The 12,667-nt window shown below is 39.2% G+C and overlaps 1 protein-coding gene across 10 annotated transcripts in view; it reads left to right on the top strand.

Moving 5' to 3' along the window:
- Positions 1–498: 498 nt before the first annotated feature.
- Positions 499–12,667, top strand: part of tp53bp1 (tumor protein p53 binding protein, 1) — a 25,355-nt gene continuing 13,186 nt past the window's right edge. The window contains exons 1-10 of one of the 10 annotated variants that reach the window (XM_085907307.1): positions 499–514; positions 7,228–7,433; positions 9,062–9,143; positions 9,241–9,337; positions 9,414–9,466; positions 9,543–9,650; positions 9,739–9,876; positions 12,006–12,057; positions 12,136–12,287; positions 12,490–12,607. In XM_085907307.1, coding sequence (XP_085763433.1) covers positions 7,254–7,433; positions 9,062–9,143; positions 9,241–9,337; positions 9,414–9,466; positions 9,543–9,650; positions 9,739–9,876; positions 12,006–12,057; positions 12,136–12,287; positions 12,490–12,607 — 980 coding nt within the window. In that variant the 5' untranslated portion in view covers positions 499–514; positions 7,228–7,253. Of the gene's footprint in view, positions 526–2,466; positions 2,572–6,813; positions 7,434–7,545; positions 7,777–9,061; positions 9,144–9,240; positions 9,338–9,413; positions 9,467–9,542; positions 9,651–9,738; positions 9,877–12,005; positions 12,058–12,135; positions 12,288–12,489; positions 12,608–12,667 lie in introns of those variants that run through there. The other 9 variants (XM_085907306.1, XM_085907305.1, XM_085907308.1 and 6 more) reach the window with 9 other exon arrangements.

The raw sequence follows: 12,667 nt of genomic DNA, 5'->3' as shown, positions 1-12,667 counted from the left end.
TCCTAATTCACATGATTTTAGCAAGTTAATCCACACAGGAGTACATCATCAGACAATCCCATTCCAGTCTTACCGTGTGTGATCTGTTTTTTGGCAGAGTCAAGGTGATCGTTGGTGGAAATCTCTCCAATCACAATCAGCATGCGATATTTGTTGTGTTGTAAAGCAGCTCCAGCATGACGTTGATCCTGCTGCTCAACTGGCTTGGCTTGCTTTACTGGACTCGCTATGACAAAAGGAATTTCCATGGTAACAGTAGCACTCGTGGATGCTCAACTCTTTTCCATCTCCATGACAACTGCGTCTAGAGAAAGGATGTTGGGAGCAGGATGAACTGAGCGGAGTCGTAGGTGTGGCCCTAGTGGAAAAAGCATTTTTGATTGGATAACGTGTTATGTGACTATTTGATGTCACAAAGCTTCACCAACCGAAACAAAACATGGGAATTGGAAATTTATGTTGATCAAATTCACAACACAGCTGAAGCAAACATGCTGAGATTTGAACAATGAAGGTGAATGGATGGTAGGAAGTTGATTTTTTACCTCACTATTGACAGCATATGAGCATTGATACTGTTTATAAGAGGACAATATTAAACATACAAATATATGAGCGTATTAATTAAAAAAGCATAGTTGTTAAAAAGGCAAACTACTTCTTGGGATTATGAGAGTAATTAGTAACACTACACTCACCTCCCTTAAATTGCTCATGTATTGAACTGTATAAGACAAAATGAGCTGAAAATAACACTACAAGGATCTATTTATAACATTGACACAAATAGTACCAGGCAATGCAATTCTATGTGACTCTTCTTTGTTCCCATTGTGATCAAAACAATGTTTCATCTATGCACAAAGCCAGACAGACAACAGAGGCCTTAATAAGAATAGGCATCGTTATTTTAGACTTTCTGGGTCATGTGAATAAGTTTGGTCTGTGCACCCCCACCTAAAAAAAAGCTCCTATTATAATCATCACTATATTAGACATTATTAGACAGAATTAAGACAACATTACAATGTACATCATTTTAACTGAAATGTTATGTACAATCCAGTGGTTTTCAACTGCAGGGACCTGCATTTTCCTAACCCAAAACATATCAACTATCGCCTCTGACACCACTTGTTTCATCCTTCAAATAAGTTTGGATGAATTGCCAAATGCCTATTGATGCCTACTAGCCAGAGGCTGAGCCGCACAGCATTTGATTATGGGGTAAACTAGTGACAAAAAAATGAGGTAGCTAAACTTCTTGTTGCTTACCTAATTGTGATTTATGTGGGAATTTGTTAGGCTTCTATAGAGCATAAAACTCAAAAGAAGACTGTGGTTTTTTTTTGATTGCTCAAACCACTTTTGGGTGCCGTTTCACCAGTTGAAATTTACTGACAGCCCAATATCCACAACATTATCGACTTTTTCATCTGAGGACCCAAATTAAAACTTTGGTTCCTCCCCACGGATCCAATTTACAAAATGTAGTATATTGTTTAGTTTACCGGCTTACTTCAGAAAAAAAAGTCCCTTTTATTAAAGTGACAATATTGCGTGACAATACAGTTTTATCTCGTTTAGCTATGCCCTCCTAAATCTCTGATCCTAGAATTGGTCCTGCAAATAACCATCCATAATTAGTCTTCAGTGAACCTGTTTCATGTGTGTTTTTGCACAAGTACAGGGAGAGGATGCAAACTTCAGACAGTAGGAGAGCCTCACCACTTTCAGGTTTTTTAGAATGTTTATTTTGAAAACACTGGTTTTTTTTTTTTCCTTTAATCCTACAGACAGGCTATTTTATGTAATTGCTCACTTGTTTATTGTGTACCATTATTTTCGAGAGTGTTGCAGCTGCACTATGATTTTCCACGGGTGAGTCAGCAAAACCCATCGCAAACGACTCTGTGTAATATACTGGCCTCTACTGGTTAGAGTGGAAAGTGCTAGACGTTGTCATCAACATGAAAGGTGATAATAGCAGCGTGGAACTTCTCCCTTGCTAAAATGAAATCGAAGATGCTATTCTTCACTGTTTTGTCGTATTTTGTTGCTTGCAATATTTGTGCTTTGTCTCGAAAGTAACGAATGTTTAAAGTTTGGCACAAAAAGGCTCGGTACTTCTCCCTCAAACAATGTTTAATGATATATATAAAAAAAATCTTCTTATGAAAGTAGGCAAGCAAATGAAGCCATTTATTGGATGGTTACAGTGCTTTTAATTCTTCTAAAGACAAACGAGACTTGAATTTTAAAGATATAGAAAAATACATAAATGAACATTACCTATTGTTTTAATTTACATTGATATGCATTACAGTACATTTTGTGAATGTTCTTTGTTTGACGTTTATTGTGCAAGGAGTGCGTTTGCCAGTAGGAGAAAATGAACAAATAACTCATTTGTTTTTAAATGCCATTATATTTACATGCACTGTGTGCGTGCACTCCACACCCTGACTGTTCTCCAGAGGAAAGGAGCAACGGAGCGATGGAGGACGTGTTTTCACTGCGTGCAACGGGACACTGAAACACACGAGTGGAATATTCGTATTGTTTCCTGAGGTAACGTTGTAAATGTTCCTTTTTTGGTGGGTCGAACTATGGTGAGCAATGGAAGTGCGTACTGTCGTCAAATATCTCCCGCGTGAGCTTCAGCGCGTGCCCGTGTGCTCCAGTGGAGGGGGCGAATGTGAGACATTTTGGGTAATGGCTGAGCATTCGTATGAAAACCTCTTTGGCACTGCCCTATCATTAGATGACGATCTGGCATTTAACTTGGCTGGAGCGTCTAAGGTTACGTTGACTGTCGCATTCTGTACGGAATGTGCATTCATTGTGGCTCACGTTATCGATAGACCAGAGCTTTTGTATAAGACAACAGTAGAGCAGAGCAATGTCAATACACGGCAGTATAGACAAAAGGCTTTGGACACACCTCCTAATCGAGCCAGACCCATGATTACAATGTATATATTTTTTTTACATCCTACATTTTGAACAAATCCTGAATATGCTTCTACTTCAGCATGGCACACTAGTGATGAGTACTGCTCTTCCGAGATTTGGGGTTTAAATCTTGGCTCTGGCCTGGCTTCCTATGTGGCATTTATGTTCTCTCTCTTAATATATTTCAAATGGATCATTCGATGCCATCAAATGATGGGTTCAAAATTTAGTTTGCATTCCAAACCGTATTCCCTATGGTTTATTAACCAATTGTTGGTTATTTGCTATTGTGGAGTGATTAAAGCAAAAAGAAAACACAAACAACTAAACAGCAATTAAGCATTATCACACAGGAGGGGATTGATGTCGTACTCACCAGCCTTTTTAAAACTGATTCAGTTACTGGTTTGGTTTTTGTTGATGTTTGCAAATGTCTGATTTTGATTTTAAAAAGGCCCGAAGTCAGCTGGGATAGGCTCCAACACGCCAGTGACCCTCATAAGGAAAAGCGGTTCGGAAACTGGATGGAAAAAATATAATCAGTCTTCTTTCATGAAAGACTGCACAAATCTGCGAATAATTACTTTTGTGAGGCCGAAATCAGAAGATTTGGACATTTTAATTTAAAAAAAGGCTGTAAATGATTAGTTGACATTTTTGATTAATTTGATTAGTTAGGGTTAGATTCAAAGATTAATCAATTAATTTCAACACATCTACTCCCCACATGCCCAAATCATGCATGTGGTGGATGGTTGTCCATATGTGCCATGTTATTGGCTGGCGACCAGACCAGGATCAGGTTGTCCTCATCACTTGGGATAGGTTCCATCTCACCTACAACCCTAATAAGGTCAAGAAGTATAGAAAATGGATGAATGGATGCATCCAATCTTGTTTGAGGATTTTAGGAAAGATTTTATTTGCCTCATTGGTGCAAAAATCATAGCATGTGGAAAACTTGATCATCAAGCCCATCAAGCAGGTTTAGTTAGGGTGAACAGACACAAACATTCTTCTGGGCAAATGGATAAAAAATTCTCCACAGACAAACTCTCAGTGGGATAGCCATCAGTTCAGAAGCGGGGCTAGACAAATTCTTCAGGAGCGAGGCAATTTTTGAGCAAATGTACACCCTCTCCCATTCAACTGTTCCGCTCTCCATTGTGGTCCAAAAATAACCGAACTCTGGTTGAGGTAAAACATAATGACAGTATAGCATGAGTAGCCAAATCATTGAATGTTTAAAGGCAACACAGAACACAATTAATTATTAGACTATATAGTTGTTGCTTGCATGTTTATTGCAAACAAAATTAAAAATGACCATTGTCTTTGGGCTTAAGCAAAACAAGACATAAGTTTGGATTGAAATCTCATCAACGTTTTTGCCCAACATTTGATTGACATGTTTTGTGTCTGAAAATCCTCTGAAGCCCACAATAATCACAGAAAGTAAGGATCTTATTTATTTCTAGCATGTACAGCAGGTAACTGTGCAGTATTGTAATACTGTTAGGGCTCTGTTTGACATCATAGATGATGTTAAATCGTTAACTATTTCTGTGATGGACATCCGCATTAACCCGTGTAGTAATGTTGGAATCACTACATTATCAGCATGTAAATTTCATTCAAATTAAGTTTCTTATTTGGAAGAATTAGTGTCTATGACAGTGGTTCTTGATTTTGTCGGAGGTACCGAACCCCACCAGTTTCATATGCGCATTCACCGAACCCCGCTTTAGTGAAAAATAAAATTCTTTTTTTCAAATTCAAGACATCAATGTTTTTTACTGGTGCACAAAATGAGCCGTGCATGAACATCACCTTGTTCAAAGAACAAAACCAAGACAATGCATGAACTCAAAACAAATTACATACTTGCAAATCAGTGTTGTTGCCTTTGAGAGACCAGTTCAGATTTGTATTAAACGATAAATCAGGTGTGTTCAGACCTCCGCAGTGGAGGCTCTGGCAAACCCCTGAGATTGACTCACCAATCCCCTAGGGTTCGATCGACCCGAGGATAAGAACCACTAGTCCAGGGTAAAATGTATGCAAGTATTTCTGACATGTTTTTTTTCTTTTATCTCAAATATTATGTGATTGATCATCTGCACGATGCATGTTCACCAATCAGTGAAGGGTAACGTCGAAAAACACATTAAGAGGTGTTGAAAAAATCTATTGTTTGATTGCCAAAAAAAGCATGTGGCGCACTGGTTAGCACGTCCAGTTCAGAGGTGCACGGTTTGATTAGCGCTCTGGTCTTTATGTGAAGTTTGCATGTTCTCCTTGGGCCTGCGTGGATTTCCTCTGGGGTGCTCCCACATTCCAAAAACATGCATGGTAAGCCGAATGACACCTCCAAATTGTCCGTAGGTGTGATTGTGAGTGTGAATAGCTGTTCGTCTATGTGTGCACTGCGATTGGTAACTGGTTCAGGTGTACCCCGTCTGTAAGTACACACACTACAGACTTTATTGAAAACTGTTAACAGCACTAAAAAAAAACATACTTCAAAATGACCTCATTAAAAAAAATCATTACTATAGTAAATGAAGTCTAGACCGAATAAAAGATCAGGCAGGGCATGCTTTGTAAAATGGCATCTTAAAGCAGCCATTTTCTGGCAACACTTCTTTGGTCTTGAGAGATGTCTTGCTGTATCCAAACAATCTAAATGATTTTGCTTTGTGCTTCCTCCTCTGGTGTCTTGTGTGGTGTCTCCATGGAAACTGAGGTTATACAAGTGATATTTTGATTGGCTTTTACGTCTCCAAATTATCAGCAGATTGTATGTACAAATAAAATAAAAATAATTGATCTTCAAGTAAAAATAAATACATTCATCACTTTACATTTGTGGTTTATAACATTCATACATTTTAAAAAACATCCAAATATCCAGCAAAATGAGTTTCAGTAAATGATGACGAACCTGCGCTTCACTTTTGTCCAACAGGCACATTTACACAATTTATAGATTTAAGGTAGATATTTACAATACAGTGCCGTGAAAAATATTGACCTTTTCTCAAATGTTTACTTTTTGCATTAATTTCACTTAATTGTCTTGAGATAACCAAACGATTGGAATGTCAGACATACAATCTAAGAAACAATTTCAGTTTCAGATCAAAAGATAAATTAGAAACAAAAGTTCAGAATTCCAGCCTTTATTTCAACTCAGGACATTGCACCTTTGAAGCCACTCACTTTTTAAGTCTGCAAAGTATTCATTATTCATTGTGAAAGTGATTAACATTCAATATTTGGAGGCATAACCCTTACATGCAATAACTGCATCAAGTGACCTACTGACTTAACCAGACTTACATTCTTCATTTTTAATGCTTTTCCAGGCCTTTACTGCAGCCTCTTCTCCCTTCAGTCTCCTCTGGTGATTGACGTGGCAAGTCTGACTTTCCATTCAGTCGACTTGTTTTCGATTTAATGACTTTCATGCAGTATTTCTCTTTATCACAAAGAGCGGTATAACTCATCTTTGGCTCCCTAAAACGTGTGTTAACGGTACCTGCAACATTTTATATTGACCATTCTATGGGACATGCAAGCAAAGTTCATCAAAGAGAAATGAGCATCGCGTTGCATATTGCTTTTATGGCGCACACGTAATTAGTTGTACCTTATGCTATATACAATTGTTCCATTATCCCAGTTCTTTCCAGTGACGTTTATGTGTGTTCGGCGACCTTGAGTGCCGTGAAAGGCGCCATACAAATAAAATGTATTATTATTTACATCCGTCTTGTTGGAAATACAGAGGATTTTAATTTTGTCACTTCCCTAGCATTAAAAAAACGTCAAAAGTCATTCAAATGCAATTAACTCTTAATGCATAATAACTGTTAGAAGTAACTGGTCCAAGATAGCTTACGGAACCAAACACATCGAAAGAAATCGAAAGTACCAGATACAAATGAAAACAAATCTTCATAAAACCATAAAACCAATCAAAAGAAATGTTCGGCAAACATAAAACCAAGCAAAGACTTTAAGTGACGTCACAGCATCGCTCAAGCCAATAGGCTTGTTTTTACCGCGCTGAGCAGGAACCGGTGGAGAGGGTGTGTTTACTTGCGGGACGAAAAAGACAATAACATAGCCATCAAAATAAATACATACCGCACACCTATATAGGTCATTGAAACGCTTGGCTAATTTAGGTTAAGTGCGACGACTATGTTCAAAGCATAGTAACAAGCGACTGATTCACACATCCTTCTTTGTATATGTCGCACTCAGTCCGCTACTGATCACGGCAAGACCACATGGATCCCGACGGAAGTGAATTGGACTCCTGCCTGCCTCAGCCGGAGAATCCGTGTCTCATTGTGGAGGATTCACAGCCGGACAGCGTCGCCTTGGAAGACGACCCCGAAAGCAGCTACCGTGCTGTGTTGGCCCGACGTCTATCAAACCTGCAGCCCAGCGCATGCAGCCCGGTCCTGGTGAGCAGTGTCGCGAAAAGAAACGTAACAATACGCCATTCTCGTCACGGCCATGAAGCAGTCAGCGACATGGAAGCCGTGGTCCTTTATTTACAGGGACGTGAAGAGTACATGAAGTCACGGTTGACTTGCTGTTAAACCGCAAGACGGCTTTTAGTGTTTCGTGGTGGTTTGCTTTTAACAGACATAATACTAACCTTGCAGCCTTAACAGTAGGTAGGCCTCCACAATTCATCAGGCAGGGCTAAACATTCAGCCTTTCAAAAGAAAATAGGCTCTAACCCACCAGCGACCCTCGTGAGGATAACCGGTTTGGATAATGGATGGATGGATGTTTGGAAAGGTACTGTTTTATTGACATTGCATAATAATTATGCAATGCAGTAGTGCAGCACTTCAAAATGCAGGTCCTGAAGAATAAAATCGTTTAATTTGAAACATATCTTTGCGTCAATCTAAACACTATTGCTGTACGCTAAAGTACAATATCAACAAAGCAGATTTCTTAATTGTATGTCATACTGTCAGAACTGTATAATTACTCATGTTTGAATAACACTTTATTACTAGGCCACTTCATTGTGTTAATATTTTAAGTCAAGTCAAGTCAAGTTTATTTGTATAGCCCTAAATCACAAGCAGTCTCAGTCTTTACAGAGTAGTTTGAATAAGGCTGGCACAGTGGCGCACTGGTTATTAGCACGTACCCCTCAGTTAGGAGGGTGCGGGTTCAATTCCACCTCCGCCCCTCCCAGCGTGGAGTTTGCATGTCCTCCCTGTGCCCGCATGGGATTTCTCCAGGCCACTCCGGTTTCCTCCCACATCCCAAAAACATGCTTGGTAGGCCGATAGTGTGGATGGTTGTTCATCTCTGTGTGCCCTGCGACTGGCTGGCAACCAGTTCAGGGTGTCCCCCGCCTACTGCCCGATGACTGCTGGGATAGGGTCCATGATGCCCGTGACCCCTGTAGGGACAAGCGGTATAGAAAATGGATGGTTTGAATAATCCTGGTCGTGTTCCCTTGAAAGGTTCCACCAGGGGAGACATCAGAACAAAAATAACTGGGCCCAATTGATCGCAATCTATTTTTGAGGCACCCTGTTAATTGGTCACCATTAGAATCTTGATCGTGTTTTGCTTCTTTGCAGTGCCCCTGACTCCGTTCATTTCTTAACAATGTTCACAGCTCCCAACTGTTTAGTCTTGTGTACCCCAAACTTAGTCTTTTTAGGATGAGTAAGTACCCTCTTGCTCACGTGTTGATGATTCTCAAAAAGTAGAATGTATCTTCAAAGGAAAATCATTTTATTTTGTCTTCATTTTGAAATGTCCTTCTTTGGCATTGTCTCCTTTTTAACTCGGACAACTTGAAACTAAATATGGGAAATGAGTTGAAAAAATATTTAATTGACATTAATATTAAGCCTGCCTTTGTTACATGCAAATCTATTTATCGCTAAAACTGGAGCTTATTCGGTAAAGTCCCCTGCCGCAAAACATAATCTAGATGCCTGAAGACGTTATTGGCACATGACCTTTGCCAATACAATTCAATGTGGACCCTGTCGCAACTTCAGAATTGTATAAATAATTGACTTTTGTTGTAAGTAATCACTTACCTTTCCAGGAGCTGATATCATCACCACCTGGAAGTAGAGGCTCTCAAAGCCAATCTGAGAGCTGCCGCAGTAACAGCCAGGCTGGTCCTGGTTAGTTTTTTTTTTTCCCCTAACAATGTAAGCATTCATCCACCTTGTATTTAACAGCCTTACAGAAACACTTCTCTTTTATTTATTTTATCTCTAGGCATTCTTGCTCTGCCCAACCACAGTTCAGAATCCCAAGAGGATTGTCAAGAAGAAGAGAGTCAAGTTCTCACCATTAACCCGCCAAACAAACTAAAGTACCCATTGGCCATTGTTTTAGCAGATTGTTCATGCTCAGACAAGTATTTTTAAATTTCTATCTTAATATTTCAGGACTAATGTGCCAATGGATTCTGATTCCACCACAACTTGTGAGCAGGCTGATGGTAAGGAGCCTTGTCACTTTTCTAGGAAGGCCCAGTAATGAATACAAGTTTACGCATTAACATTTTTGTCTTTCAGATGGAAACTCGCAATTTGGTTTCCTTGCACTATCTCAGAGTCAGAATTTTGTTGTCGATGAACTGAATAGCCAGAAGGGAGATGAACGTGATAAGCCTCAGACAGTCGGTGAGATAAATTCCAAATTAGGGATTAAGAATTTGATCAATTAGAGAAAATATGCAAGAAATTTTATCATACTTAATGTTTTTTGAAGACTTTTGTCTTTCAGGTGGAAACTCGCACTTTGGTTTCCTTCCTCTTTCTCAGAGTCAGGATGTTGTTGAAGTAAATAGCCAGAAGGGTGATGAGCGGGACAAGCCTCAAGCAGCCAGTGAGACAGACTCCAAATTAGGTAATCAAGAGTTTAATAACTTGGAAAAAATGCTCGAATTATTATTATACTGAATACGTTTTTGAAAGGAAGGGTAAAGTGAGCCAACTTTGGCATGTAAGTAATAGAATTGTATTAAGAAATGATATCAGTGCTGTAAGTCCCCCTTGAAATTTTTTATTTTGGAACAGAAGTGCGGTAAATTGACTGACGCCCACTTTTTGGGCCAAGTCTGCTTGATTTAACACAGCCTGACAATCTCGCGGTAATCCTTGTGATATGTTGAAGTGCTCCTAAATCTCGATTTCACATGCTTAGATTCCACACGACCTTTTGTCTAACGCGGTTTGGTTATGGACCCCAATTTCTTTTCGTCGTAAATACATTTTCAAGTAGTAATTTAAATGGATGACAAAAGGACCGTACGAAGCTAAATGGCTAGTGCGTAAACCTTAGCGCTAGCGATTTGATGAATTTTCGTGACCAATTAAAAGGAGTTTGATAATAAGAAGTCAGGCTGTTTGATCTTTATGACTGTTTTACTACAGTGTTACGAATAGCTTCGATTGTTTTGGTTTTGGAAAGGGGGAAGTTCACGGAAGCACCTCATCCTCACAAGTCAAAGCGCGGCCGGACACAGTAGTAGAAATAACTTGCTGCTTTATTCTCGCTTCCATCCAATTCACATAGCATCAATGTGACTTGCTCAAGTCGCCTGATATTGTCATCTGCATAATGATCACTCTTTTCATAAAATGTCAACTGATGTGTGTGGGTGACGGACGGAAAACGGACCCCCTTCGGCTGCCCAACAACATGCTTGACCTAAATTCGTAACAAAGGGCCCCTTCGGCTACCTAAAACATGCCTTTCTAAAAATAAAAAAAATAAAAACAAGACTTTCTATACAATGCCCTTTCAGGGTTAATGCGATTCCCAAATGCTGGATCCCAGAGTCTGCGTAAGCTTGAGATTGAGATAAGTAGAGATGTCCATGAAAATTTTGGTGCCAATTTATAGCTGTTTTGGGACATTTTAAGTGATAGTTCTTTAAAATTGATTTCCAATAGGGAAATTATGATCCCCCTCTGTGACATCAACTAAGACTTGGAGGGGTGGGTGCATGGCGTTCTTAAAGGCAATCTTTGTTTCATTATTTCTCCAAAATGAATGGCTAAAATAGAAAATGCTATCTTTTTTCATTTTTCCCATTAAAAAAATGTACAAAGTGGCTAGTTAGACAAAATTAACCATCCTCTGTTTGCCCTACCTTTAAAGTCAAACTATGACAAACCCCTGCTATGTGCATTCAGAAACGACCCTGCCGCAAAAAGTAAAAACAGAGTCAGAGGCCGAAGGCACCAGGTAGGCCACAAGGTCCAAATAAATCGCCCACAGGGCTACATTAAAAATCGCTCATCACTGATAGAAGATTCAGATTTTCTACTTGGCAAAGTGATAAGTTCAAAACAAAAACAATGGCAGACATTTATGAATGAGTTCTTGACTAAAAATAATAGTAAACACAAGTCTTTTTATTAAAAATATGTAATTTGAGTCAATTCCATTTTTTAGAACCATATATCAAACTTTGTACTAATAAGTGCCCAAGAAGTAGTTCTCACCTTCAAAAAAGTTGGTGACCCCTGCTTACAGTGGACCACCCCCCATACACATGGTTCATTCCTTGCATAGCCACCTAGTTGTGTAATTTGTAAAATTATTTTTATTTAATTTTTTTGTGGAGCTTGTGAGACAACCTGTTTTTTTTTTTTTTTTTTTAGAATTTTGGGGGTTATGAGTCCACTTCAATGCATTTCAGTGGGTATCAATTAAACATGGATTTCTGCCATTAGGAAGCCTGCTTGGTGCTTATCCCGTGCAAATCAAATTACATGCAAAGAAACTGATGTTCTTTGTAACTGGTAGATTTTTGTCTAATGGTTGGTTGTGAAACATTGCTCATCATTGCCTATCCCTATAAAACAAACTATAACCACAAACAGTTTTATGGAATTTAAGATTTATTTTACAAAAGTATCCTTTGAAAAAACAGTTAAGATTAATGGATTTTTTGGGGAAAAAAAATCACCATAAGACTCATAATTTCTGCTGACAATTTAGGGTAAACATGTCCCCCTTTCTTTCAGAGCACACCAGCAACACTGTGACATCACAGGATCTGATATGCAAAGTAGTCAGGTATATAACCTAATTTTTTATTTTATTCTGTTCATCTGAGATGCATTTGCATATTCAAGGTTGTTCTATCTCCTAAAGATCTGAAGTGAGCTCCAGCAGCCAGTCAGAACAAACACGGAATGTTCAGGTTCTGCTGCACTCACAGTGCCTCAAGGACTCTGGTGAGCCAGAACAGCGGGACCGTGGAATGATGTCATCTCAGCAGGACATGTTTGATGCTGACAAGTCAGGTATGTCCCTTTGCATGTGGCGTACATTGACAATTAAGCAAACATGCAGATAAGTTCGATTAGTACCGTATTTCCTGCACCATAAGGCGCTTTGGGTTAACATTGACTGCTGGATTGTTAGCTTCCTAAATAGCTGCCGAGACCACCGCTTTAGATCAGAGCGTCCTTTAAAAATTATACTATTGTGTGTTTTGTGCTGCAGTAGATAGTACAGTGTCTGAGCCGGAGCAACGAGGTTACTCCACCTCAACACCAGCCCAAACCCTCCGGCTATTGCATCTTTCTGGACAAGAAACATTGATACAGCAGAGCTTATCACAGTAAGTCACATGACAATTATACAGTGTTATGTGGTGCAAACGACCACCACAGTGAGAAAT

The sequence above is a fragment of the Syngnathus leptorhynchus genome, chromosome 3 (genome assembly GCF_054491065.1).
Source record: "Syngnathus leptorhynchus isolate UIUO chromosome 3, UIUO_Slep, whole genome shotgun sequence".
Lineage (NCBI taxonomy): Eukaryota > Metazoa > Chordata > Actinopteri > Syngnathiformes > Syngnathidae > Syngnathus > Syngnathus leptorhynchus.
This window is presented reverse-complemented; position numbering and strand designations above follow the sequence as displayed.